Raw genomic sequence first — 27,536 nt, 5'->3', positions numbered from 1 at the left:
TAATCCAATTTCCTAATCATCGTTTCTTTTTTAACTCCATCAAGCTTTTTATCTATTTTGCAACAGAACATGTTTTATATGAACAAAGCAATTCCAGTCTAAGCAATATGGTAGGTAAACTCCGTACGTTAAACAGAAAAATAATAATTATTTCTTTCTCCATATATAAACGAATTATTGGTTGGTTCTCACATTACTCATATATAGCAAAAGGCGGATATACAAAGTCTTTCTCTCTCTGAATTTTATAATTAACAAATGTTTATCCACAATATAAACATTAACATGTACGTATTGTGATTGCTACAATGAATGTATGTACTGTGTACATACTTGAGATAGAAAGTGTCAGTACGTAGAAGGGAGGAATCGAGTATTATCAAAGAGAAAGGACCAATCTATGCCTAGTTTCATTTAAACTCAACCCATCAACTGATTGAAAGACCTTTGCCCTATCGGATAAGACTTTTAACGGTCCATGATCTTTTCCAACTATTTTTCATTTACAACAAATTTTGTACTATATGCTAATAAGTGATATTTTTCAAGAAGATGAATGTGCTTCAAAATGGCCCATCAACCAAACTTTCCGTTCATTATCCTATTCTCTGGGCGACATTTTTAGAGCCTATGTTTTATCGGTGGCTAATAGAAGTTCAACAGCTGAAAAGAACGAGCATATGCAGAGAGAGCGTCCTGAAGCCGTGAGCCACATCATCTTTATGTATCCATCACGGAGACTGCTCTATGCAATAATAGCCAATAGAGTATAAACTAAGGTTGGAATATATATGAAGGGTAAGTTTTAACTTTCAAAGGCATGAGTGTTACATGTTAATAATACTAAAAAAGATGAGATAAGAGATTATATAAGTGGAGAGTGGGACCTTAAACACAGCTGATGAGGTGTTCATGTTGGTAAGGTCGTCGTGGGTTCCTCACTCTCAACCCTCTAGAAAAACCAAATTGTGTTTTATGAAAATCAAATAACAATTGTTGGATGAGAGAGCTAGTGATAGACGTATATAAATCTAGAAGCAAAACTTTGGGTGTGTCGTGTGTGAGGTCGAAACAGAGATGACCTTTTTGCGTACACTTTAATTAATATTTTATTTATCTCACACTTTGAGTAAACTTTACATTATTCTCATATCCCATAAACAAAGCAAACTGTGTTTTTTTTAGGTCAGGCTGACATCATCAGTTTCTTATATATAAAAAAAAAACTTCATCAAATCTCAATCGAACGGTTCAGATTTGTTGATGTATTAGTAAATCTTGTTAACAAAGCCCTCTTTGTTGTTGTTGTTAATGGAGGTTCCTCTCCAAGTCATTGTGGTTTCTTCTTCTTCTTCTTCCTCTTTATTTAGAAACCAATTCAACAGCTTCTTTCTTCGTTATTTGTAAACCTCTCTACAAGTCCTTATATTGCAATCTGAGGATCGCTCGATTTTTTTGAATTGGCTCAAATCTTCTTCACTTGGTCGAACGTAAAGACGACTTTTTGACTTGGTTTTAACTTCACTTCTCCGTCAAAAACTGTACCTTCCTGTTTCGATCGAATCAATCGGGCTCTGTCTCTACACACACATACACACCAAGACCAAGACCAAGGTAAGGCTTAAACTCTCTCCGGTGATTATAAATTTACTTGCTTGATTAGAGTGTTTAGCAACTTGGTGATTTTGTTTTTCTAGAATGCATGGTTTTGTGCAAAAATACTGTAGATTTCGGATTTAGGATTCTAAAGATTGAACCTTTACATCGTTATATCAGTTGGGTTTTACAAAGTTTTAAGTTTTATTTGGAAATTCTAAACGAACTTGGTCTCTTCTTCTTCTTCATGTTGAATTGAATTGGGTTTTTGAAGATTTGAAGAAGAATGACACTACTTCGATTAAGAATGTGTATCATCAATGTTTACTATTAGTTCTGTTATCTTCTCACTTTATAAATAGTCCTCTTTCCAATTGCAGCAACTTATATTCTCCTCTAGCAACAGACCTGCATACATTTCTATCCTCTTTGTTAAGGTATTTTATTTGGTTACTTCTTACTTAATGTAACTGCTTATTACATTTGTTCTTCAAGTCTATATTCTTCTATTCAGTATCAATCAAAGTTATGCGTATCCTCAGATTCTGGATCTTGATGACTTGCAAGTTTGTAGATTCTTTAGCGGTTTAATAAGACTTGACATCTTTCTTGATATTGAGCCTAAGTAGTGGAATTGTTGTTAGCCTATTAAAGCTCAGATAGTTGGTGGATTGTTTGCTTTCAATTGAATAGTTTGAGAAGGTTCTGTAAGGTTTGTCTTAGTTTTGTCTACAGAATCATTTCATTCTTTTTTAAAGTCGGGACATTCTTCTAATTATCACTATTATACACTTCTGGAACTTTCATGGATTCATCAGTCAATTTTTTTGATTATATATTGTATGAAGGTGTTATCTCAGTGACGCAACTGTTTAAGAGGCTTATTTTAGCTCCAATCGTAAGTTTTCTCCTCATCAGCATCTCCATCTTTACTGGCACCACTGAGAAGTTTCGTTGGACAAAGACTAGAATTTGTTTTGTTGAAAACTGAGGAGATGGAAGTGAGTCGTTATTTCTCTTTTTTGGACAAGTTTCTTCGAAAGGTGCTTTGATTTTCTTTATCTCTAATGAACCTTGATTTGGTTTTTATCATTAGCATTCAATTTTACCTTTTAGATTCCAGTATCCTCTTAACATTTATGTGGTTGTAGTTTCGTTTACGGATTCTGATTATTTTATAACCGTTGATATCTTCATCGAAATCTCGTAATGTTATATTTTTTTATCCGTATACAGTCTGTCTCAGAAGGAGCGTATTGAGTTTCTCAATAATATATTTGACATCTTCTTCTGCCTCATCTGGTAAGCATTTGAAGAGGAAGTTTCTGATACCATATATAACCCTTAAGCATTACAGATTTTTAATACTTGTGCTTTTATTGAAGAGGAAGTTTGTTGTGGCTTAAAGTATCATCGTGATTCGATTGACAATTGAATCGAGCCGCTCACTTGGTCAATTATGGAGTCAACAAAGGTTTGCATGAATGCACTGTGCGGAGCAGTGTCGACGTCGGGAGAGTGGAAGAAAGGCTGGCCTATGCGATCTGGCGAGTTGGCCTCTCTATGCGATAAGTGTGGGTAAGGGCATTCACTCTTGTGTCTAATTTGAATACTATTAGTGCTGTGGGTTTGTTGAGAATTAGAACAGGAGTGGAGGTTTGAGAGGATATTTCATTGATTACTTACTTTGTAGTAATTTTTGTGAATGCTTTGTTTTTGATAGGTCCGCATACGAGCAATCCATTTTCTGTCAAGTGTTTCACGCCGAGGAATCTGGTTGGAGAGAGTGTACTTCATGTGACAAGGTGAAAACAAAATCCATGGCTTACTCGTGTTTGCGCTCAACATATCACAGTTATTATTCTTAATACGTATTTGTGTTTTCGCAGCGCCTTCACTGTGGATGCATTGCTTCCAGGTTTATGATGGAGCTTCTAGATAATGGCAGCGTTACCTGTATAAGTTGTGCTAAGAAGTCTGCACTATTTTCTGTAAGATTATTTTCCCTCTTTGAATCAATTTCTTGCAAGGGATACTTCCTTGGTCTTGGATTCTCTGTCACTATACTCATGTTATCTCTCTTTCAGATGAATGTCAGTCAAGAATCCAACGGTAGGGACTTGTCTTCGTTTGCTTCACCAGAGCATGTAGGCAGTGTTCTTGAGAGGACAAATCTTAAGCACTTGCTCCACTTTCAAAGAATCGGCTCCACTCAATCTTCTCTTCAAATGAAACAAGAAGAATCTCTGCTTCCTTCCAGACTAGATGCTCTCAGACACAAAACTGAAAGGAAAGAGTTGCAGGAATTATCCGCACAGCCAAACTTGAGCATATCACTTGGACCTACGCTTATGTCAAGTCCATTTCATGATGCTGTTGTTGATGACAGAAGTAAGGCTACTTCGATTTTCCAACTGGCCCCTCGGTCCAGGCAACTGCTTCCAAAACCTGCAAATTCAGCTCCCACTGCTGCTGGTATGGAGCCTAACGGGAGCCTGGTGTCACAGATTCATGTCGCTCGGCCTCCTCCAGAAGGTCGCGGGAAGACCCAATTGCTTCCTCGTTATTGGCCTAGGATTACTGACCAAGAGCTGCAGCAATTATCTGGACAGTATCCTCATCTGTATGTTCATATTATCGTGTTTCTGTTTTTTATTCGACCATGATGCACTATTGTTTATGTTCTAAGGTGTCCTTAACTGTTTATTTTCCAAGCTCAAATTCCAAAATTATACCGCTCTTTGAAAAAGTTCTGAGTGCTAGCGACGCGGGTCGTATAGGTCGACTGGTTCTTCCGAAAGCATGTGCAGAGGTAACTTGTTTCGCTGTATATATGATATTCCCAACCTATAGCTATCTAAATTGCTGGTATCAGCTATAACCTTCTATGCTTGTATGTAGGCATATTTCCCCCCGATCTCTCAACCCGAGGGTCTCCCTTTAAAGATACAAGACATAAAAGGGAAAGAATGGGTGTTCCAGTTCAGATTTTGGCCTAATAATAACAGCAGGATGTACGTTTTGGAGGGTGTGACTCCTTGCATACAGTCCATGCAGTTGCAAGCTGGTGACACTGGTACTTTTCAAACCCTTTAGTTTCGTTAACTACACTCATAGCATGTTGATTACCCTGGTACGATTCAATCAAACATTAGGAACATAGTGCTTAGATCATGTGTCGTGTTCAATGAGGATAGTGAAATACATTCTACAAAGAGATGAACGGTACAATTTTTTATTAGGTCTGATGTCTTGGATTTTCCCATGTTCTCTGCAGTAACGTTCAGCCGTACAGATCCTGAAGGAAAACTCGTAATGGGATACCGTAAAGCGACAAACTCTACAGCAACACAGGTAAATGCATAAGAAGCAGAGAGTTGTCCCCTTAGGCATAAGAAACTGTCACTGTAAAGTGAAGTACTGAAAAAGAATCCTTCCTGGTACTCTCATAATTATGCTTTCAGTGATATATTTTTCTTTGGTTCTTCAGATGTTCAAGGGAAGTAATGAACCCAATCTAAACATGTTTTCCAACAACTTGAATCCGGGATGTGGTGACATCAACTGGTCTAAACTAGAGAAGACTGAAGACATGGGAAAGGATAACTTATTTCTTCAGTCGTCCCTAACTTCTGCTAGGAAACGGGTTCGGAACATTGGGACTAAGAGCAAGCGTCTGCTCATTGATAGTGTAGATGTTCTGGAACTGAAAGTAACTTGGGATGAGGCACAGGAACTGCTGCGGCCGCCCCAATCCGCCAAACCCAGCATCGTTACGCTGGAAGATCAAGATTTTGAAGAATATGACGTGAGTTGCTGTTTACCTGCTTAGTTGTCAAAAACAGCTGGATCTTTTTACTATATTTTCCTGAAATCGTGTGCTTACTGCTACACAGGAACCACCAGTTTTTGGGAAGAAGACCGTTTTTGTGTCACGTCAAACAGGGTGAGACCTAATGTACTATGCAATGATAGGATGAGAAGAATTAAGCACACTTCGAATGATTAAAAAACTACTGAACATCTGATTATTTGGTTCTGATATGTGATCCTGGAATTCTCAGGGAACAAGAGCAATGGGTGCAGTGTGATGCTTGTGGGAAATGGCGACGGCTGCCTGTGGATACTCTTCTTCCACCAAAATGGTTGTGCTCCGATAATCTCTTGGATCCTGCAAGGTAAACCTAGACTAGCTACTACAGACCATTGCACATTTTTTTTTAGACATAACTGATAAAATCTATTTCGACTCACTGAGACTGGCCACCTGAATAATATGAGTTGCTGTTTGTATCATCAGGTCTTCATGTTCTGCACCTGATGAACTCTCTCCAAGAGAACAGGATACACTTGTCCGGCAGAGCAAAGGTATGATCCGCAGCTATTATTGGTCTGTTTTAATTAGAAACTTCTTTGCATAGAAACTAAAAGTTTCAATTTCCACAGAGTTCAAAAGGAGGAGACTGGCATCATCAAACCAGGCGCAGGAGGCATCTGGTGTGGAAACTTTAGCAAATGCAGGCATCACCACGACCGGTGAACAAGGGGAAATCGCAGTTGCAGCCACGACCAAGCACCCGAGACACCGGGCAGGGTGTTCATGCATCGTCTGCAGCCAACCACCGAGCGGAAAAGGCAAACACAAGCCGACATGCACTTGCACTGTGTGCGAGGCAGTGAAGAGGCGATTTAGGACGCTCATGATGCGGAAGCGGAGCAGGGGAGAGGCAGGACAGGCAAGCCAGCAGGCACAGTCCGAGAGCAGAGATGAGACAGAAGTGGAGAGCATTCCAGCGGTTGAGGCAGCCGCAGGGGAAAATATTGACTTAAACTCAGACCCGGGGGCTTCCCGAGTAAGCATGATGAGCCTTCTCCAAGCTGCAGCTTTTCCTCTGGAGGCATATCTGAAACAAAAGGCTGTTTCCAATACAGCAGGAGAACAGCAAAGCAGTGATATGGTAAGCACAGAGCACGGGTCGTGCTCAGCGGCACAAGAACAGGACAAAGACACAAACGGAGCTCATGAGCCTGTAAGCTAAAGCCCTTTTGGAATCCTCCATGAGTATTTATTCTTCATAGGTGTGTTTATTATTTTATACAAAACTTCTTCGGTTTCGTCCCAAATTGGTAGAGTGGTTACGACCATTCCGCCAATTGTCAACCCGAAGAAGTGAGGAAGTTATTGTTTATTTTGTTTTTGCGTGTGTTTGGGTTGGTGTGGTGAGGCTTGAGAGTGACAAAAAAAGAAGAAGGGAATCTTGATGAGATTTTGGAAATACATAGGACAACTAACATAATAATCATATCCTGGCATCGAACACATGTATGTATAAAGAAGTTTGAAGAAAGAAAACAAATATTGCTATCGGAATGACAATGGATCCAAGTATGGAGGAGAACGGAGCTTCACATTGAACCTTGTGACTTTAAGCTTCTACATACGTTAGGTGGTTACTCCCCGGATCAAAGTTGTTGTATATGCAGTTCATGGTTTACATAAAGTTATACAAGGATCAGTCGAGATCCTATTATTTTGCGTCGGTTATTATGGGCTTATGAGTTATGACCAAGGAGATGTAAGGGTATCCAGTTGCATCAGAGCAAGTTCGTCGGGCATTAGCTAAAAGTTAAAAAAGTGTTGAACAGGTCAAAGTGTTGTAAATAATACTCCCTCCGTTCTAGTTTAACTGTCGTTAGGTTTTTGCATACAAATTAAAGAAACTATTAAATTTTATGTTTTACCCTTTATTAATATATTTTATAATTTTTTCATTGGTTGAAACTTTAAAACAGCAGGGATAAGATTGGAATATTCATCAAACATCTGCATTGAAAATCTCTAGAACGATAGCTAAATTAGAACGGAGGGAGTAAGCGTTATCACTTATCTATCACTCAACTAACTCCTAAAACATAGAACGAAGGGAGTAAGCGTTATCACTTATCTATCACCGTATATATTCAACCGTAGACCGTTGGCTGCATTGTTAGAAAAACAAAAATCGAAGCCAACCGTATACGGTTCATTTGTTCATCTAATACGTAATAAAGAGTTTTGAAGTATACGAGGTCAACTAGCTTGTTTGGGTCTGAATTACGACGATTTAATGTCGGTCCGGTCCAAACCTAACCAAACTGACCAATCTTAAAAAAGAATAAAGAATAGACCCCTAAAAGAAGCAATTGATTAAAAAAAGAATAAAAAGAGCAATCATACAGACTTATACATAGTATAAAGAAAATGTAAATGGCCGGCCAAAGTTGATTCAAATTGAGTCGGCTCGACTGACTGAATCCAAAATAAAAAAAAACACAACACAGCACCACGCCATTCCTATCGTCAAATTACACGTGTCATGATTCGATTGATTAAATTGTCATTAAACGAACGAACACGTGGATTCTGCGTTATTTCCGATATTACTATGACTTTCATTTATTATTAATTTAGAAGATATTTGCCCACCACACCACCACTGCCAAAACCATGATAACTAGGCGTTTTTTTTTTTGTTTGTCTCAGTTTCGCAAATTGCATTGCTTCACCTTTTTTTACTTCGTTGTCTCATTTTCATTTTCCTTTTTTTGGTTCGATTAATGAATACGATATAAAATTACAAGAAAAATAACACAAAAAACCTCCTCATAAGTTACATAACTTTACAAATAAAAATAGTAATTTTAATTTAGTGGGAAAAGAAAGAAAAAAAAACAAAAATCGAATAGTATAAACAAAGAGAGAAATATTCAAGGTCAGAGAAGATAAACGAGTGCATGGCAATATAGTAAATACATCGGAATACCAAGGGTTGAGTTATAAAAGGGATATGTTAATTATTGGAGGGGCAAACCAAAAAATAAAAAGGTGAGATGGAGAGAAGAAGTGGGGGAAGTGGGACCCGGTAACGCGTAGCTGAGACTCTCTCTCTATCGTCGTGGGTTCCTCCTCTGTTCTGTCCTTATTAACCCCTAGAACTAAAAGAAACCACTTCAATCAAACCTCACGCGCCCTCTTTCACATTTGTTATTATTATTATTATAATAAAATACTAGTTATTAATATGGTCGACCACTTCTTTCAAGAAGTTGTTGTCATTTTACCTATTCCCCCTCCAACACAAATATTCTACTCCACCTATTCAGAATATCTCTATTGGCTTTTTATTTGTAGCTCCACTTATATACTATTATATGATTTATGATTTAGTTTTTTTGTATTTCTAGGAAGGTCGTATCACTATGTTTTTTTTTTTTTATCAAAATGGGTTTACTGGTCTTTGTGTTTCTTTGTTCTCCTTATCAGTTTTTACTTTTTTAATCGTTTTATCACTGCTTAACCAGTCTTTTATTACCATACCATCCAATACATTAACCGCATTTTATTTCCCACTTTGTTATTAGCTATATTTTGTAAATAATGTAAAATTTTATTCTTAAGATTAGCGTTCGTATCAATATTAATTAGTTATGGTCTTATCATATGGATGTATATTATTGTGTATGAGAATAATAATTGTGAAGTTTACTCAAAGGGTTGAGAGAAGATACATGCCTCTCTAATGAAGGATTATATTTATGTTTAACGTGTGATAATGAAAGCGACAAATGCACCTTTATTAGTATAAAAATAAAGATCTTTTTTAAAAATGCACCTTTATTTAACGTGTAATGGAAGATCTTTTTTGCTTGGATACTGTTCGGCAAAGCACCTTTATTAGTATAAAAATAAAAGAAGAAAATTGCAGTTATCTCTTATTATTGACAACTTGTCTAAATTATTTAATGTTAATCATTTTTTTTTGTCAACAACTTTAAACACTTACAATTGTATAAATTAACCTTTTAATATATGCTACTTGTTTTTGGGTTAGGGGAGAAAGATTATACCATCTTTTATTCGTGTCAATATATATATTTTAACTAGTATCAAAGCAAAATCTCCACTGTTATAATTTTTTAGGATAATTTAAAGAATAATAAATAGAAAAAAGTAAATGTTGAGATAACATATTTGAAGAAAATAGAAAAAAGAAAACATAATCTTTATGTTTTTAGACAAAATCCATTTATTTAACATATCTTTTTTGTTTTTGGGACAAAATCCATTTATTATCATATCAAGTAAAGTAAAACATATAAAAAAGTTAAAGAAGAAAAATAAAGGAAAATAGGTTTAAAGAAAAAAAAAAAAAAAGGAAGAAACAACTCAGCGCGTGTAAAACACAAACAAGAAGGGCGAGAGCTGGTTAAGAAACCGTCTTAATGCTGGCCCGAGAGAGGTGTATAAAACTAACGTTTCTTCCACCTCCTCATTTATTCATTCACCTTCTAATTTTATTATCTCTCTCTATCTTCTTCCCCGACAAATTTCCATTTTCCCGAGATAAATTTTAATTAATCTCTTCCGTCTTCTTCCTCCTCCCTCTCTCTCAAACCTAATCTGCCTCCGTTTAAGTTATGGGCGTCGCAGTTCTCAACCCACAAGATTGTTTGAAAGATCCGTTCTCCCACATGAGATATCATCATCCCCGTAACCCTAGCGCGTGTCCCAACAGGCAGAAAAAGCCCGTTTCTAACAACAACCGTACGCGCCGGAGTCCTCCTCCTCGTAACCAATCGACCAGATCTCCTTCTCCTCCTGTAGCGCCGCCTCTTCCTCCTCCACGCGCGGCTGTATCTGCTTTCGTTCCAAAAGGAACGGTTAAGAAGAGTCCCAAAAACACCGTCGCTGTCTCTCAGGTGAGAATCTTGAAGCGCGGCGAAGAGATTCCGGTCAAGGTTCCAGATCTGGCTGTTGTGAAGACAGATCTGGTTGTTGAGAAGTCAGATCTGGGATCTACTCGTCGGATTGGACCCGATCCGGGTTTGATTCCGAGTCAGATCCGTTTATCTGGCCGCAAATCGAAAACGGCACCGTTTTACGCCGGTCCGGTCACCATGACCTCGCCGCCTCCAAGCGATGTACCGCTTCCAGCTTTTTTCTCGAAGAAGAGCGTCTCTGTGTTCCAAGCCGCCGATGCAACCAATGATCTGATCAGGATGCTTCGTCTTGACATCGCTTGACGGCGTATGTCTCTGATCATCTTTGATTTTTTTTTGTGAAAAGAATCTCAGATGATCCCCAAAATGGTTACGAAAGTGTTACAGTTCTGTTTACCGATCGTCAGATTCCGACTTAAAAACCGGAGATCTACAAAGAAAAATGATAATCTCTCCAAGACGATGATGAATCTAGAAGATGAAGAAACCACACATCTTCGTTATGAACCGTTTCGAATCTTCCCTTATTTTTTCAAGGGGCAAGATCGAAATATCTTCTTAACAGGTCTTAGTTTCTCTTCTTAGGGTTTAGTGTTTGTGTAGGAGTATTTTGTGCATAGCCTTCTTTTTTTTTTTTTACTGTATCTTTTGGGTCTTTAATCTCTGCTTTAATCGTCGGGTTCTCTGGGTAAATTAATTATAGCTTTTGAGTCTTTTTCTCATTTCGTTAGGGTTCTCAGGTTGTAAGGCAAGTTATAGAGATGTGTTTTTACTGGTAAGATGAAGCTTAGGTTTCGATGTAATCTGCAGTTTTTGCAATTCTCTGTATTACTTCTATCTTTTAATGTTTTCTAGTTTAATTGGGGTTTTCTTCTTCTGTTGGGTCTCTTTGTTTTCGTGTCGTCTAGGGTAAGGCAAACTATCACGGAGATGTAGTAGTTACTGGTTAGATGAAGTGTAAAGGCTTCCATGTAATCTTCTGTACTACATACAATTCTCTGTACTTCTATCTTTAATATTATCGAATTTATATTATAAAGTTCTATTTGGCTTTTTTAGTTTGTTTTCAAGACTCTTTTCTTCTGCTTTTGAACGTTTGGTACAACCTTGAGATGATAGTTGACCCACCAACAAAAACGATGAAACAATATGCAAATGATAGAATGAATTGAACCATGAGAAAGGATTGACCCTGGGACTTTAGTACATGTTTAAGGTGTTTACTGCAAATTAACCAATTTAACACTTGCACAGATGTTTCCCAATATAATAAAGACTTGTCTTGATATGTGAATCACACAAAGACTTTGTCACAAATAATTGATATAAATTATATCATACAATCAAAAGTCTACTAAAAATGCCAATTGATCTCGGAAGCTGAAAGTGACTTTTATCTGAGACTTCATATGATAATCTATCAGAGACTTCATTCAATATCAACTTAATTAGCCATGGATGTCCTTGCTGTTGTGGTTTCTTTAGTTAAAAAAAAAAGGGTGTCATTATCACAATTGTTATATACTATGCCACTTGGTTGGTGCAAGGCAAGCTGTTAAGATATCTGCTTTCTCATAGTGAGACAGCCCACCTTGGCCTGATTGAAGAAGGCCCATAGCCCCATTATCTAGATCTAGAAGTTGTTTCTTAGTCCTAATCCTGAATTGATAGATTCTATAAAAGAATGAAACACATAAGGTAAGATATTTTAGAATCATTAAATAACGGGAACCCTGGTTCTCATCCATAATTTAACAACTTGCCTAGTCGTCAAGTAAACATTGGTGATTTATGACGTGTTATTTAGTGAATCAACTTGCCACGTCAGTTTTTTTTTTTTTGGTCGCAGTTACTAAAAAGATAATTAACACTCCGATAACATAATTGATGGGTTGCCCTAATGAGAGATTTTTCTACCTAACCAGAGAAATAAGAAAACTGTATCCTAAACTAATTTTTTTTTGACAATATTATTATATTTTTAAAAAGAGTTGTTATTAGGGAATCTTTACTTAATTGTTTTTTTTTTCTCACATACCCTTTCCCCCACACAACTCAGTTTTTGGGTCCCATATTTTGTTTTTTGATATAATAATAATAATAATATTTGTCAAAAATAAAAAATAAATTAAATCCAAATCTGCAATCCATCTAGCCACAGACCCGATCTTGCATTTTTCATATCGGCATTAAAATGGAAATAAATATTCAATTTTATTTTTTCGAAAAGAACAAACATGGAAAATAAAAATTAAAAAGAGGAATAATTTAGAGAGAAAGAGAGGCCTCGTTCGTATATAACACGAATCCCATCTACTCTCTTTTTTCTTTCTCTCTATTTCGATATTTCAACTTCTTCCTCTCTCTCTCTTCTGTAACTTTCTCTTCCTTTCATCTCTCTCTCTTTCTCAGCTTCTCTTCTCTGTCTCTGATTCCCACGGGAGCTAACAGAGATTTTGATTAGTGTTGTCATCGTTGTTAAGCGACGATGAAGAAGACTGCGTCGGCATCAGCTAAGATTCCGGTGAAAGATGACTGGGTAAAGACGGCGATGACAGACGACGAGATGGTTGTTGAGCTTCTGTTACGGCTAAAACATGCTGGAACTGATAAGCCGGCGACGAATCTACCTCCGTTACGATGGGGTAACCGTCAACGACGGTCTCGTTCCTCAAGATTCGCTGGCGGCGGTGGCGGTGTTGTTACCGTTTCGATGAAGAAAGACGTGGATTCCGTTAGAGCTAGTCCGAAGACTCCTCTCTCATGGAGTGGTGGATCTGGTAGCCGTGGTGGATCTGGAAGTCGCGGCGGCTCTGCGTCTCCTTCCGCCGATGGATTTGAGGATACTAGTCGTCAAGCTAGCTGCTCTACGTCTACGGGATCTGGATCTAAGGTACCTTCTCTTTCCCCCATCCTCGTTTTTGTCTCCTCTCTCTCTCTCTCTCTCTCTCTCTCGATTACGAATCCCCGTAGCTGCGGTGAGATGAGAATCCTTCCCCTCGCTTGATTTTTACCGATTCCGATCTCGCCGGGAAATCCGGATTTCGCCGTCCGTCGTGTGCTCGTAATTGAGAAGATCCTTCGCCGTCTCTCTGTTTCTCTTCATTTTTTGTTTCTCTTCAAAATCCACGATTCTCGAATTTAGGATGACGCACATCTCACGCACGCTTGAAAACCTCACTAGACCTTCTTTTATTCTGTTTTCTTCAATTACAACCGAATCGGCCGGAAAATTATTTCCTCCGCCGTGTTTTACCGTTCTAACCACCTTCTAGGTTAAATGAATCTATCCATCTCTAGTAATAAAAAAAGTCAAACCCTCTTTAAGCTTACTTAATCTTTTTTTCCATTTTTTCTCACTTTTTTTTTTTGGTAATTAAAAACTTTGCTATTCGTTTAGAAATAACCTTCAGAGGTGTTTTTTTTTTTTACTCTGTTTAATAAATCTGGAGGTTGACGGTTAAAAAAGAGTAACCGAAATCCCCGGTACGCGTTGAACCGGATCTTGCGTTAGGAGCGTTTGGCCGGTTCGATGGGGATTAATTAGGAACCGGTCAAATTTTATTTTGTTGTTGTTGTCTTGAGGAATAAATAACAAAAAGGGTTTTGTAGATTAGATTATGGGGGAATAGTACAGCTAGTTGGTCAAACGTGCGCGTTTTGCTTTACGTTTTTGAGGCCCTAAACGTTAGCGTTTTGGGAGGAAAGAAACGAAACGAGTAAAATCTTGTCGGAGGGATTGGGGGGGTCACGTGATCTTTAAAAGAGTGATGACGACTCTGATGACACGGAATTGTCATGATGTGCNGCCGGCGACGAATCTACCTCCGTTACGATGGGGTAACCGTCAACGACGGTCTCGTTCCTCAAGATTCGCTGGCGGCGGTGGCGGTGTTGTTACCGTTTCGATGAAGAAAGACGTGGATTCCGTTAGAGCTAGTCCGAAGACTCCTCTCTCATGGAGTGGTGGATCTGGTAGCCGTGGTGGATCTGGAAGTCGCGGCGGCTCTGCGTCTCCTTCCGCCGATGGATTTGAGGATACTAGTCGTCAAGCTAGCTGCTCTACGTCTACGGGATCTGGATCTAAGGTACCTTCTCTTTCCCCCATCCTCGTTTTTGTCTCCTCTCTCTCTCTCTCTCTCTCTCTCTCGATTACGAATCCCCGTAGCTGCGGTGAGATGAGAATCCTTCCCCTCGCTTGATTTTTACCGATTCCGATCTCGCCGGGAAATCCGGATTTCGCCGTCCGTCGTGTGCTCGTAATTGAGAAGATCCTTCGCCGTCTCTCTGTTTCTCTTCATTTTTTGTTTCTCTTCAAAATCCACGATTCTCGAATTTAGGATGACGCACATCTCACGCACGCTTGAAAACCTCACTAGACCTTCTTTTATTCTGTTTTCTTCAATTACAACCGAATCGGCCGGAAAATTATTTCCTCCGCCGTGTTTTACCGTTCTAACCACCTTCTAGGTTAAATGAATCTATCCATCTCTAGTAATAAAAAAAGTCAAACCCTCTTTAAGCTTACTTAATCTTTTTTTCCATTTTTTCTCACTTTTTTTTTTTGGTAATTAAAAACTTTGCTATTCGTTTAGAAATAACCTTCAGAGGTGTTTTTTTTTTTTACTCTGTTTAATAAATCTGGAGGTTGACGGTTAAAAAAGAGTAACCGAAATCCCCGGTACGCGTTGAACCGGATCTTGCGTTAGGAGCGTTTGGCCGGTTCGATGGGGATTAATTAGGAACCGGTCAAATTTTATTTTGTTGTTGTTGTCTTGAGGAATAAATAACAAAAAGGGTTTTGTAGATTAGATTATGGGGGAATAGTACAGCTAGTTGGTCAAACGTGCGCGTTTTGCTTTACGTTTTTGAGGCCCTAAACGTTAGCGTTTTGGGAGGAAAGAAACGAAACGAGTAAAATCTTGTCGGAGGGATTGGGGGGGTCACGTGATCTTTAAAAGAGTGATGACGACTCTGATGACACGGAATTGTCATGATGTGCCATCATCCTTCATTGAGTATTAGTGACTTTTCTTTTAAATTTCTATTAGTGGGAAAATTAAAACTTTTACTACTCCCATGTGTTAGTTAAATTAAGATGTTTGGGTTTTTATTATAAAAAGTAAAGAGATCTAATAATAATAGAGTTGTCGTTGTTATTCGTCAGCATTGTTTAATCATATTAGTAACTTCAAATGTTCAGATTTGGCATCTTTAACTAGAGTGCTGTTGCTAATCAAATACGTTATTGTTATTTGTTTTGAAGGTCTTTCCCACAAACGAAATCACTAGTTCTTTCTCCAGGAGATTGAAGAAAAAGAGGGTATGAGAAGAAACTCTCTTTCTTGGATTTCAACTTCACTCCTAAATTCCGAGTTTTATTTAGCTGAGGTTTTGTTTTTTTTTTTCTTATTTGACAGTCATCTTCTGAGCTTAAGAACGAAGAGAACTTAAAGTTGAAAGAAAGACTTGACCTTGAAAAGGTATATTCTACTTGCTAATTTTTTTTGTTTTATCATTATGGTTTCTTATTCGTTTTGCATCTTCTTTATTCTAAATGGATCCAACATTTTTTTCTACAGGAGATTGCAAGTCTCCGAGCAACATTCAACGAACAAAACGTAAGGAATCAAAGATTGAAGAGGATTAAGGTAAAACTATAATAAATTTTGATTCTCCTTAGCCATCTTTTGCGGTATTATGATCTTCCAGATTCTGTCTCTTTGTTAGCCTCTTAGCTGAATTCAAAATCTACTCTTTCTTGTTTTCTTTGTTTCAGCTTGACTTGAGTTCAGGCCGTGTCAAGAACGAGACTCGGGTTGATATCATTCATAAACCACAACCCGTACCAAAATCTTGCAGAGTAGAGGGTGACTCGGAAAATCAGGGGAGTGTCTTCTTCCTCCCTGATCTTAACATGGTACCATCAGAGGAAGAGATATTGTACGGTACCAGCTAGCGTGGCTTATTCTGAAAGATTTGCAGTCTCAAGAAGGATGGAGCTGGAGATTTTTTTACAAAGAAAGGTGAATGTAATACTTAGGATAAAAAAGAGGTTAAAACATTATCTCCCGTAGCATTCTCGTTTTCTGATTCCTTCTATTTTAGGGGGTAAAACGCTCATTACTTCTTGATTTTTTTTTAGAAGAAGGTGGAAATTAGGTTTACTTTCTCTCTCGTTTGTACCCGATTCGTTGTAGTTAGTAAAAAAGCTTTATTGGAAATTGTTGTTCAAGGGAGAAAAGAAGTAGGACAGCTAATAGACTTTACTGTTTTAAACTTTTCCTTCTTAATTATATGCAAGAGAGATCTATCATAAACACTAGTTTCCGCTCAACTAACCCAAGACAAGAGAGATCTATCATCAATATCATCTTCTTCAGTCATGATGATTTTTCTATTATGTTTAATTTTAATTTTTAATTTTTAAACTTGGGAGGTGTAATGCTATTGGTGGATTGTCTGCGTGTTCAAGGATAAAATATTCGTTTTTAAATGCCAAAAAAAATATAAGCAATGCCAACTTGTTAATCAGCTAATTTGTTTGTTTCAGTCTGCTTCATTTCATGCATCCCAAGTCTATTGTCTAAACTTATACAAACAATTTTTGTTTTCTTTTGGGGCAAAAGAGATACAATACAAACATAAGAATCCTTCCTTTATGAAATAAAGAAGATAAAAATCATTGTGCCTTAAAAATGAATTTAATGGTAATTTCCAATCCTTACTCCGCTGTCCGGAATTCTCCGATTAAGTGTAACCGATTCAGTCCGACATCCACTGGCTTTTTTTGCAGTGGTTGGTCGGTTAGTTGCCCATAATTTTCTAGCTCCTTTAGCAGAGATGTCTGGTTTCGCCGTGAGGTGCTTATCCAGTATACATCCGATATCTACTAGCTACTAAAGTAGTTGTTGATTGGCTTTTGTCTAGCATTGATCGGCTTTTTTAGTGACGATGTTCTAAGCCCAAAAAATTAGAAAAATAATGAATAGTGGCGTAAGAACAATTTTTTTATAACTGATTTAAGCTCAGTTCTTATTGGTCGTGGCTTCATGTGATTGGCCGAGATTTTTTGCAAAGAAAGAAAAAATAAAATGTTTGTGTGTTTAATTAATTAAGTAATATGTTTGCGTGTTTAATTAAATAAAATATTTGTATGTTTAATTAATTAAGTAATATGTTTGTTTGTTTTTTTTAATTTTATTTACAATGTTTTTTTGTCATAAAAATTTGGTATTGTATTTTGAATTTTAGTAAAATTTTTATAAATTTGCAATTTAAATGTTATTTTATAAGTTTTTATAATTGTAATATGTTTAAGAATATTATATTATTAAATCTTATGATGTTAAACATGTTCTCCCAATAACTAACTTCTTAACAAAAGATCTTAATTAATGATTTAACATTATTTTCATAATATTTTTACTTTAAGAACACTTAAAATAGTTTCCCTCTATAAAAATGCTCTAACGCAAGACAAAGAGAGCTATCATCAATATCTTCTTCAGTCATGATGATTTTTCTATTATTTTTAAATTTAAACATGGGAGGTGTAAATGTGTAATGCTATTGGTGGATTGTCGGCGTGTTCATTGATAAAATATTCGATTAAAAATGCCAAAGAAATAAGCAATGCCAACTTGTTTTATCAGCTAATTTGTTTGTTTCAGTCTGTTTCATTTCATGCATTCCAAGTTTATTGTCTAAAGTTATACAAACAATATATATATATATATATATATTTTGTTTTTTGTGTTTTTTGGGGGCAAGAGAGATACAAACATAATAATCCTTCCTTTTTTTTTTGGTAGAAATAATCCTTCCTTTATTATAAAAAAAGAAATAAAAATCATTGTGCCTTAAAAATCTTTAGAAATAAATTGATGGTAATTACTATACTTCTCATTTTTTTTTCATTCTCATTCTTTTTCAAGTAGATGTTTTATGATATTTGCATTCAAATATGATATAAACCTTTATATTTTATCAAATTTAATGAGTAAGTTAATTATTTTATTAGTCCTGTATATGGATTAATTAATATATATGTGTATTTATTCATAAAATATGTAAGAAATTAATTTTAAAATAAATCTAAAAGAGATAACTCCAAATTAATTATTTTTTAAAAAAATTGAACCACTTCACCTAATAGGGTCATGTCATGGCAGACTCCTTTTCTTCAATCTATCTAGCCTTTTGTCCATCCTTAAGATGAAGTGTAAATCTTTCCTTGGTTTGTTAATGGAAGATTAGAAAGAAATATCTTTAGAGGAGTGTCTTACTCAGCAACAGTGGGGTATATTTGCAAGACATTGGAATATGGACGACCGGTTGATAAGTCACAATGATTGAGGATCATCATCTCCATTGACGCATATTTAACTAGATTTGTTGAAATGTAACTAACGTCAGATAAAGTTTGGAATGAGATTACAAACATTTACATACGGGTGGATCGAAGCACAAACCTTGTCGCGAGGCTAATTCGATCCTCGAAACAAAAGGCATAAGTGATGGGCCAGCTTTGAAGTTAAAAATACCAAAACGTATGCACAACAGCACAAGCGGTTATATATATGGTTTTACTAGTACCAAAGTATCGCTCATACTCATAGTACAAGTACAACCTTACAAGATTTGTGAAAATTAGATTTACAGTACATAACTCTTTAAACTCATTCTCATGAATGCCACCAAACTTATTATTTTCATGCTTTTATTATTTTTCTTTTATGTTCCAATTTTTGTTACAGGCTTACAGCTTTTAATTATGTTGTTGACATTAAAAAAACTGAAGTTGCACAAAAGAAAAAAAAAAAGTGTATTAAAGATTAAATTAGAACAAGACACATACACTCACTTTGGTCGTCTTCACAAATAGACAAGAGGAAAGAGAAGACCTTACCTTTCTTTCTTTCTTTCTTTCTTTCTTTCTCTCTTCTCCGATCCCCAAAACGCAGGAAAACAATGTCGTTTAACAACAGCTCTCACCTCCTTCCTCCACAAGAAGACCTTCCTCTCCGACACTTCTCCGACCAATCACACCAACCTCCTCCGCCGCAGCAGCATCAGCGTCACTTCTCCGAAACACCTTCGCTTGTCACCGCCAGTTTCCTCAACCACCCTTCCACCTTAGCCACGACGGAGTCCGATCTCGCTCCTCCGCACCGCAACGGAGACAATTCCGCTTCTGATGCTAACCCACGGTGGCTCTCTTTTCATACGGAGATCCAAAACGCCGGAGAAGTCCGTTCTGAAGTTGTCGATGGGGTCAACGCCGACGGTGAAACTATACTCGGTGTTGTTGGAGGTGAAGATTGGCGGAGCGCTAGCTATAAGGCTGCGATTTTGAGACACCCGATGTATGAGCAGCTTCTTGCCGCTCATGTGGCTTGCCTTAGGGTTGCTACTCCCGTTGACCAGATTCCGAGGATCGATGCTCAGCTCAGTCAGTTGCATACTGTTGCTGAGAAGTACTCCACTCTTGGTGTGGTTGTGGACAACAAGGAACTTGATCATTTTATGGTAAAGTTTAAATTTTTCTTTAATTCCAGGTTCAAATTTGGATATGGTTCATGCAAAGTTCCAATATTTTTGAACTGTGAACGATTCTGCATTTGATTTCTGTTTACTAGTTGAGTGTCAAATTCACATTTTCCATGTGGTTCATTGTTAATGATTCTTGAGTTCTTGAAATCGTTATGAGCTTTGGTTTGTCTCAAAGAAGTTGTATTTGTTGGACAATGCTTATTTCTTGGTGGCTAATTGTTTGTCTGCTTCTTACTAAAAGGAGTTTTGTATGTCGTCTGAGTTTTGTCCAGGAGAAAGAAGACATAATATTTTTTTGTAACGTTCTGTTTGTATGTCTTATGGTTTGGAATTTCACCTTTCTTTTATGATGTTTGCAGTCACATTATGTTGTGTTGTTATGTTCATTCAAAGAACAACTCCAGCACCACGTTTGTGTCCATGCAATGGAAGCTATTACTGCTTGTTGGGAGATCGAACAATCACTTCAATCCCTAACTGGTAGCGTCCCAAATCTTTCTTTTTTTTTTTCTTTTTTTTTTTTGTTGCCTTCTCGCTTTAGAGGTGTCTTGCTTTTGTCTTTCTTCTGGTTTGTAGGAGTTTCTCCAAGTGAAAGTAATGGCAAGACAATGTCGGATGATGAAGATGATAATCAAGTAGATAGCGAGGTCAACATGTTTGATGGAAGTTTGGACGGTTCAGATTGCTTGATGGGGTTTGGTCCTCTTGTTCCTACCGAACGAGAGAGATCCTTGATGGAACGTGTGAAGAAAGAACTGAAGCATGAGCTTAAACAGGTAATATGGTTGAGCAAGTTTCAATGTTAACATTACACAAAACTAAACACATTGTTTTATCTTGTGGATTGTTTTTTTTCTCCTAAAGGGTTTCAAAGAGAAGATTGTGGACATAAGAGAAGAGATAATGAGGAAGAGAAGAGCGGGGAAGCTGCCGGGAGATACAACTTCTGTACTCAAAGAGTGGTGGCGTACTCACTCGAAATGGCCATACCCAACAGTAAGAACCTCAGCCGGGAAGTTTAGTTTGGTACGACATTGTCAAAAAACCGGGGTTTGCATTGATTCTTGATGTTGTTTTGGAACTGCAGGAGGAAGATAAGGCAAAACTGGTACAAGAAACCGGTTTGCAGTTGAAACAAATCAACAATTGGTTCATCAACCAGAGGAAAAGAAACTGGAACAGTAATACTTCAACATCATCTACTCTCTCCAAGAACAAACGCAAACGGTAAAGCAAGAATCTTATCACTTTCCCATTCTGCAAATTTCATCAAAACCGGTCAAGATATATTCTTTCTTAACCAAACTCAGGACCGACAAGTCGTAGATGAAATAGCGGCTAACCAGAGGATGGTTCTTTGCCATGTGAATTCAAAGGGAACCAGAAATGAAAGACACAGTTTCTCCTCCGGTTCTACGATCGTACAGAATGTGTTTAGTATAGGTGGTACCGGTTTGCCTATAAAACCGGATTCTAGAATCTGATTTGCTTGTTGTAGCGGCCTTATTAATACTGTATGTGTTTATATATGTGTACATAAAGTAGTTTATGGAAGGGAACTGATCTGTATTGTTTTGGTTTGCGTCTTGTAACGAACGCACAATCACGTGTGAGCTAAGAGCTTTATATGTAAAGTGCCAATATGGTTCGTAATTTCGTATGTAATGTATCAAGCAGTATTCATCATTATTAAACAACACTAGCTTGAAATGTACTGTAGTATGATGTTGCTAGCAGATGAATGAGTAGTTTCCCAAATTCTTTTGTGTTTCTTCTTCTAATAGTTTTATAATTTCCATTAATTAGGAGGTTATATTATTTAGAAGCCCATTTATATTGGGCCTACTTTTTTGGGCCTTATTCTGATTTGACTAATATATTTTTCTTCGTCTTCTCGAAGGAACGGAACTTCGTTTTAACTTTTTTTTTTGCATTCTCTCTCGCTTTCAATTTCTGTTCGTCTTGTTTTGTTTACTCTTGTTGTTGTTTGAGTTGGGTGATTATGGAAGCACCACAGGAGGAACGGTCTCCGTCGCTTGACGATTGCCTTAAGCTATTGAAAGGGGAGAGGGACGAGCAGAGGCTCGCCGGTTTACTTCTCGTCACTAAATTTTGCAAGAGCGATGACGTCGTTTCCCTCAAGAAGGTCTACGAAGCCGTCGGTACTCATTTTCTCGACCGTCTTCTCCGCACCGGTAAACAAAACCCTCCAACTATTGATCTTTCTCTTGTTTCTCACTCTAGATACTATACTAATCTTGGGGAAAGATTGAATTTTTAGTTGAGATACTAAGGTTTTTGTTGCTCTCTCTAGTGTTGGGGTTTTGACTGGTTTGGAATTTTTTCTTTTGTTTTTATTTGGCAGGTAGTGGTAGTGGTGATAATCGTGATGTGTATCTGCAGCTATCTCTTACTGTTCTTGCTGCATTCTGCCGTGTTCCCGAGATAGCTTCTTCAGAAGAGATGGTCTCCAGAATTCCTCTAATTCTTGAAATTATGTCGAAACGGTATGTTACATCACCTGATTCTTTCATCTGTGGTTTTCCAATGTTNTTCTTTGCCATGTGAATTCAAAGGGAACCAGAAATGAAAGACACAGTTTCTCCTCCGGTTCTACGATCGTACAGAATGTGTTTAGTATAGGTGGTACCGGTTTGCCTATAAAACCGGATTCTAGAATCTGATTTGCTTGTTGTAGCGGCCTTATTAATACTGTATGTGTTTATATATGTGTACATAAAGTAGTTTATGGAAGGGAACTGATCTGTATTGTTTTGGTTTGCGTCTTGTAACGAACGCACAATCACGTGTGAGCTAAGAGCTTTATATGTAAAGTGCCAATATGGTTCGTAATTTCGTATGTAATGTATCAAGCAGTATTCATCATTATTAAACAACACTAGCTTGAAATGTACTGTAGTATGATGTTGCTAGCAGATGAATGAGTAGTTTCCCAAATTCTTTTGTGTTTCTTCTTCTAATAGTTTTATAATTTCCATTAATTAGGAGGTTATATTATTTAGAAGCCCATTTATATTGGGCCTACTTTTTTGGGCCTTATTCTGATTTGACTAATATATTTTTCTTCGTCTTCTCGAAGGAACGGAACTTCGTTTTAACTTTTTTTTTTGCATTCTCTCTCGCTTTCAATTTCTGTTCGTCTTGTTTTGTTTACTCTTGTTGTTGTTTGAGTTGGGTGATTATGGAAGCACCACAGGAGGAACGGTCTCCGTCGCTTGACGATTGCCTTAAGCTATTGAAAGGGGAGAGGGACGAGCAGAGGCTCGCCGGTTTACTTCTCGTCACTAAATTTTGCAAGAGCGATGACGTCGTTTCCCTCAAGAAGGTCTACGAAGCCGTCGGTACTCATTTTCTCGACCGTCTTCTCCGCACCGGTAAACAAAACCCTCCAACTATTGATCTTTCTCTTGTTTCTCACTCTAGATACTATACTAATCTTGGGGAAAGATTGAATTTTTAGTTGAGATACTAAGGTTTTTGTTGCTCTCTCTAGTGTTGGGGTTTTGACTGGTTTGGAATTTTTTCTTTTGTTTTTATTTGGCAGGTAGTGGTAGTGGTGATAATCGTGATGTGTATCTGCAGCTATCTCTTACTGTTCTTGCTGCATTCTGCCGTGTTCCCGAGATAGCTTCTTCAGAAGAGATGGTCTCCAGAATTCCTCTAATTCTTGAAATTATGTCGAAACGGTATGTTACATCACCTGATTATTTCATCTGTGGTTTTCCAATGTTGGCTCTTCTCAAGTTTTGCTTCTGTGTATGACATCTTAAAAGTTAGGAAATTGGCTTTTTGGAAATTTTCAGAATAACTACAAACGTTCTCGAAGATTGTTATGAGATTCTGTATTTGGTGTCCACGGCTTGTGAAGCTGGTGTTATGACTTTGACAAACTCTGGAGGATTGAGAGTGATTGCTCCCCAGATGTCTGATCTACCTGATGGTAAATTACTTATTCATTTGTTTTTACATTGTTTTGTTGTGTATGTAAGACACCTTAGATACTAGTGAGGTATTATGGATTTGAGAATAATTTCTCCCTCAAAGCTTATGTGAGACATGTTATTCAGGCTCGCATGCCATGGAGGTTGCTATAAAGATTCTACAGTTATTGGTTAGTCAGCTTTCTGGTGAGAGCATGAATATTGAACGCTTCTTAGAACTGTCTTTGGTGGTGAGTCTACTTACTTGCTATCTTTCTCTTTTTTTTTGTTTTTGCAATATTTACTAAAGCTGCAGTGCTTTAGTTGGAGTTAAAACTTAGTGTTATCTGTTATTCAGGTTGCTGCTGTCTCACGGCAGTTTGCGGTGTTGCATAATGCCCTGAAGTTTGAAGCACTCCATCTACTGTCTGCAGTCTTCTCGTCAGAGTATTCTGTGAGTTTTCATTTTCCTAACATTCTTCGGAAAAGTTGCTGTAGTTTAGCGAAGTTATGCTTTTAGATTTAGTCACAAACATGATACATGTGAATTCATAAGCACGAAATTTTTTGATTTTCTCTTTTCCATTAAATTTGGGATAATCAGAGTGTTATTATCTTCTGCGTGGATGATGCAATTGTCACCTTGGTAAATGGAGCTTCATTGTCTTGATGTGTACCTCTTTCTTTTTTTGGGTGTGCCAATCTGATTATATGTTTCTCATGGAACTCTTTTATGCCTAGGCACTTCTTCACGACCCTCTTCGTTCCATGCCAGACAACAATTGGGCAGACTATATGCGCACGGGTGTTGTGGCAATTCTGCAGAACCGTGTGGGTAAGTTAAAAAGCTATTAGCAAGTAGTATGGAACACTGGAAATGCCATACCTATTTCTGGCATTTCTTTCTTGCCAGCCCCTAATCTGCCATACACTTGTTTATCTGACAAATTTCCTCTCTTGTTTTCACTTATGAAAAGAATTGTATCCATGATCTGTACTTCACCAAAAGCACATACTATTAGATAATCTGGGGTCATATGTTATTGATACAGTGCTTGCTTACATCCTTTATGCTATTGAAGCTTAAGAAACATGTCTTGTTCATGTGTAGCACCTTGCGAAAAGCTTCATGCGTTGATTCTGGCTGAGAATATGATGTCAATATTGGGTGAAAATTGGCTTATCGGTCAGGTAAAATTACCCAATGTTGATCTTCCAGCTGATAGGTAAGAAAAAACATCTTTGTGTTACACTCTCACTTAACTTACATTTTCATAGTGACCGAAGGATTCACACCATGCTGATTTCTTTTGTAGGTGTCTCCTGCTGGTATTAGAGTCATCACATGTTGAGATTTCCGTTTTGTTAAATGATCTCGCTTACAAGAAGTATGAAGCTCCTAAGGATAATTCAACTGTTGAAGACATTCTTTTGAAGCAACGGTATCTGCCAATCGTGTTTTCTTTGGTAGAAAAGATCATCAAACATATATCATCTGTTGGTGAAAATGAAGGTATAACATAGATCTTAATCATATTTTATTAATGTTTGCAATCTGCTGTTATTTTTATCTTTTACAATCTTTTTTCGTTCACCTTTCTGTTATTGTATGTTATTTTTCTCAACCTTCTTAGTACTTCTAATTGTCATTGCTCAAATATCTAATAACTACGCTGATGAATATTGTGTGAAAATATTTACGCTTGACATAAGGCATGTCAGCCTTTTCCTTCATCAAAGAAATAGAATTTACATTGTGGTCTTTGCAGGGACTTTAACTGATGAAGCTGTCTTCCAAAAAGTGATTAAAATACTTAATGAAACAGTGGGAGTGGTGCTCGAGTATCTGAAAGATGCAAAGGTACTTTATATATTTGATACTATCAAAACTTCTTTGGAGCGTCTTTATGTGTAATAATTGTTTTTCATGTTTGTTCTGCTTCATACAGGAACATGGAATTAAGAAAGGAAATGATCTTCTTGCATCTGTGCGAGTGACTGGAAGGTACAGAATACAGATAACCACTCTTTGGTCTTCTTAATTCTCTCTTTCTGTTTATTTTTGTATTGAATATACATTCAGATTAGCGAGTTTTGCGTTTATGTAATTGTGGTTCGCTACTTCATCAACAAATTTGTAAACTAATACTCCTTATGGAAGAACATGGATGGCCTTGGCCTCCTTACCATTCTGGCACCCACTAAACTTTTTTGGTGTTTTCAACAGCTATCTTGCCGAAACTCCGGTTGCATGCAAAGAGCAGGTCCAAGATCTTCTGGATTATATGCTTTCAGTGGAGGGAGAAGATGAGTCCAGGTTTGAGCATATTGCTTTATCTTATTGGCCCTTTTACAAAGCTTGTTTACGTAATGCCTCCCGGGTAACTTGGTCTTAACGTTTTTGTTTTGACAGTCCGTTTTTGTCCATATGCTTCCTGCTCCCATTGCTTTGCCAAATAACAATGAATGCAGAAGGATGTAAACTCTTGGCTTCCTCAAGAGGCTATATAGCTGTGAGTTACTGTACACCGATGACATTATGCTTGAACATATCTCATTTACAGCTTTTCCTTTATTTGTATGCTTGACCTTAATACGTTTGAGTGTTTATATCATATGTATAATCATAAAGGAGTTGTCTGATTATTTCAATACAGGTTGTGGAATGCCTAATAAAACTGATCGAGCGCTGTGGTGAGAGTACTACTGATGAAGATGGTAGCATATTCTTGGCTTGTGATACAATCATGAATATTCTTTTGAAGGTACTCTCTTCTCCTTAAGATAAGACTTGCATACATTTTTGCCCTTTTCTTTATATCCCAATCATGACGGCACGTTTTGAAATGTTATGAACAGAGGGAACAAATAAGCTTGAGGCCGGAAATTTCTACATTTTCCAGACTACTGAAAGCTTTGGCAGATTGGGCAGGTGAAAATGATTTTTTATTTGTTCCTGCTAAAATCCTGACAAAATATCAAAGACTGTTTTAAAATATGTCAGTTTATAATTTCCTTTTTGTCATAGATCGTACAAATGACCCATCGGTGGTGATGATGGCTGCAAGCATCTGCTCTCTGATCTTCGATTTCACATCAGAAGAGGCTTTACTCAAGCAACCTAATTTCAACGGTAGCTCCTTGGATAGTTTGGCCAAGCTCATAGCAAGAAGCTTATCCTCATGGGGCAATGATACGTCTGACACTGCCGATCTTCTTGAAATCGTAACAGCAGGTTTTGGTTTCTACATATTTTTTTCTCATTTAACATCACTTTTTTTCCCCCTCAGGCTTCTAAATTGTTTGTCCTCTGATAATTTGTGGAACAGGATACTCTCGATGGACAGGTCGATTCCCAAGCATAAAGAAACATTGCCGTTGAGCAATGACATGAAATGTGTTCATGATCGATCAGCTGAAGCTATTATGTTTTTGCTCGGGCTTCGTTCTAAGGGACATAATAGTATTAGGCAAAGATGAAAACAAAATATCTTTTTGATCTTCACGTTGTTGTATATTAAATCATTTTCCTTTTATCTATATTTTGGATTTTCTTAATTTTGTTTGATCAGTCTAAAATTTGACTCGTTAAATTGAGAAAATCTAAAAAGAAGATAAAAAGATCCGAATTTAAAGGATTGAAAACGACGGCGTAGTGTCCTTCAGCATAGAAAACAGTAAACA

The 27,536-nt window shown here is 37.3% G+C and overlaps 5 protein-coding genes across 9 annotated transcripts; all 5 read left to right on the top strand.

Moving 5' to 3' along the window:
• Positions 1,242–7,012, top strand: LOC104730074 (B3 domain-containing transcription repressor VAL2). 4 transcript variants are annotated; one of them, XM_010449151.2, is made up of 16 exons: positions 1,242–1,614; positions 1,977–2,033; positions 2,445–2,639; positions 2,833–2,898; positions 2,982–3,174; positions 3,320–3,401; positions 3,486–3,587; positions 3,687–4,219; positions 4,312–4,408; positions 4,498–4,672; positions 4,874–4,950; positions 5,087–5,404; positions 5,493–5,542; positions 5,661–5,774; positions 5,897–5,964; positions 6,043–7,012. In XM_010449151.2, exons 5-16 carry the CDS (start codon positions 3,056–3,058, stop codon positions 6,633–6,635), a joined length of 2,328 nt encoding a protein of 775 aa, XP_010447453.1. In that variant the 5' UTR covers positions 1,242–1,614; positions 1,977–2,033; positions 2,445–2,639; positions 2,833–2,898; positions 2,982–3,055; the 3' UTR covers positions 6,636–7,012. The 4 variants fall into 4 exon arrangements, with proteins under 4 accessions (XP_010447453.1, XP_010447451.1, XP_010447454.1 ...); XM_010449149.2 differs by having other exon boundaries at positions 1,244–1,614; positions 3,684–4,219; XM_010449152.2 differs by having other exon boundaries at positions 1,244–1,614; positions 3,684–4,207; positions 6,043–6,635.
• LOC104730073 lies at positions 9,909–11,414 on the top strand. Its single transcript, XM_010449148.1, has one exon. The coding sequence runs from the start codon at positions 10,054–10,056 to the stop codon at positions 10,657–10,659; it is 606 nt and encodes a 201-aa protein (XP_010447450.1). The 5' UTR covers positions 9,909–10,053; the 3' UTR covers positions 10,660–11,414.
• LOC104733183 lies at positions 12,825–16,676 on the top strand. The gene is made up of 6 exons (XM_010452786.2): positions 12,825–12,982; positions 14,178–14,444; positions 15,623–15,679; positions 15,777–15,839; positions 15,939–16,007; positions 16,136–16,676. Exons 1-6 carry the CDS (start codon positions 12,845–12,847, stop codon positions 16,313–16,315), a joined length of 774 nt encoding a protein of 257 aa, XP_010451088.2. The 5' UTR covers positions 12,825–12,844; the 3' UTR covers positions 16,316–16,676.
• LOC104730070 (homeobox protein knotted-1-like 5) lies at positions 19,243–22,813 on the top strand. Of its 2 annotated transcripts, XR_002034592.1 has the most exons (7): positions 19,243–19,887; positions 20,271–20,391; positions 20,488–20,687; positions 20,776–20,907; positions 20,999–21,138; positions 21,222–21,297; positions 22,498–22,813. XR_002034592.1 is itself a non-coding variant. In XM_010449144.2 (6 exons), the coding sequence occupies exons 1-6, from the start codon at positions 19,330–19,332 to the stop codon at positions 21,235–21,237; spliced, it is 1,167 nt and encodes a 388-aa protein (XP_010447446.1). In that variant the 5' UTR covers positions 19,243–19,329; the 3' UTR covers positions 21,238–21,613. The 2 variants fall into 2 exon arrangements, 1 of the variants encoding a protein (XP_010447446.1); XM_010449144.2 differs by lacking the exon at positions 22,498–22,813 and having other exon boundaries at positions 21,222–21,613.
• On the top strand, positions 23,030–27,410 carry LOC104730071 (neurochondrin). The gene is made up of 16 exons (XM_010449145.1): positions 23,030–23,306; positions 23,477–23,618; positions 23,736–23,872; positions 24,000–24,103; positions 24,211–24,306; positions 24,594–24,687; positions 24,964–25,078; positions 25,169–25,365; positions 25,622–25,713; positions 25,802–25,857; positions 26,080–26,169; positions 26,266–26,365; positions 26,510–26,617; positions 26,712–26,784; positions 26,881–27,087; positions 27,182–27,410. Exons 1-16 carry the CDS (start codon positions 23,114–23,116, stop codon positions 27,232–27,234), a joined length of 1,857 nt encoding a protein of 618 aa, XP_010447447.1. The 5' UTR covers positions 23,030–23,113; the 3' UTR covers positions 27,235–27,410.

Source organism: Camelina sativa, chromosome 12, assembly GCF_000633955.1.
Source record: "Camelina sativa cultivar DH55 chromosome 12, Cs, whole genome shotgun sequence".
Lineage (NCBI taxonomy): Eukaryota > Viridiplantae > Streptophyta > Magnoliopsida > Brassicales > Brassicaceae > Camelina > Camelina sativa.
This window is presented reverse-complemented; position numbering and strand designations above follow the sequence as displayed.

Excerpts from the sequence above, each read along its gene's own strand:
- LOC104733183 (XM_010452786.2), top strand. The coding sequence starts at position 12,845 with ATGAAGAAGACTGCGTCGGCATCAGCTAAGATTCCGGTGAAAGATGAC. Across the intron at positions 14,445-15,622 it reads CTACGGGATCTGGATCTAAG|GTCTTTCCCACAAACGAAAT; the intron begins GTACCTTCTCTT and ends TTTGTTTTGAAG. Across the intron at positions 15,680-15,776 it reads GGAGATTGAAGAAAAAGAGG|TCATCTTCTGAGCTTAAGAA; the intron begins GTATGAGAAGAA and ends CTTATTTGACAG.
- LOC104730074 (XM_010449149.2), top strand. The coding sequence starts at position 3,056 with ATGGAGTCAACAAAGGTTTGCATGAATGCACTGTGCGGAGCAGTGTCG. Across the intron at positions 5,543-5,660 it reads TTTGTGTCACGTCAAACAGG|GGAACAAGAGCAATGGGTGC; the intron begins GTGAGACCTAAT and ends TGGAATTCTCAG. Across the intron at positions 5,775-5,896 it reads AATCTCTTGGATCCTGCAAG|GTCTTCATGTTCTGCACCTG; the intron begins GTAAACCTAGAC and ends TTGTATCATCAG.
- LOC104730071 (XM_010449145.1), top strand. The coding sequence starts at position 23,114 with ATGGAAGCACCACAGGAGGAACGGTCTCCGTCGCTTGACGATTGCCTT. Across the intron at positions 24,307-24,593 it reads TCTTCTCGTCAGAGTATTCT|GCACTTCTTCACGACCCTCT; the intron begins GTGAGTTTTCAT and ends TTTTATGCCTAG. Across the intron at positions 25,858-26,079 it reads TCTGTGCGAGTGACTGGAAG|CTATCTTGCCGAAACTCCGG; the intron begins GTACAGAATACA and ends TGTTTTCAACAG.
- LOC104730070 (XM_010449144.2), top strand. The coding sequence starts at position 19,330 with ATGTCGTTTAACAACAGCTCTCACCTCCTTCCTCCACAAGAAGACCTT. Across the intron at positions 20,688-20,775 it reads TGAAGCATGAGCTTAAACAG|GGTTTCAAAGAGAAGATTGT; the intron begins GTAATATGGTTG and ends TTTCTCCTAAAG. Across the intron at positions 20,908-20,998 it reads CGAAATGGCCATACCCAACA|GAGGAAGATAAGGCAAAACT; the intron begins GTAAGAACCTCA and ends TTGGAACTGCAG.
- LOC104730073 (XM_010449148.1), top strand. The coding sequence starts at position 10,054 with ATGGGCGTCGCAGTTCTCAACCCACAAGATTGTTTGAAAGATCCGTTC.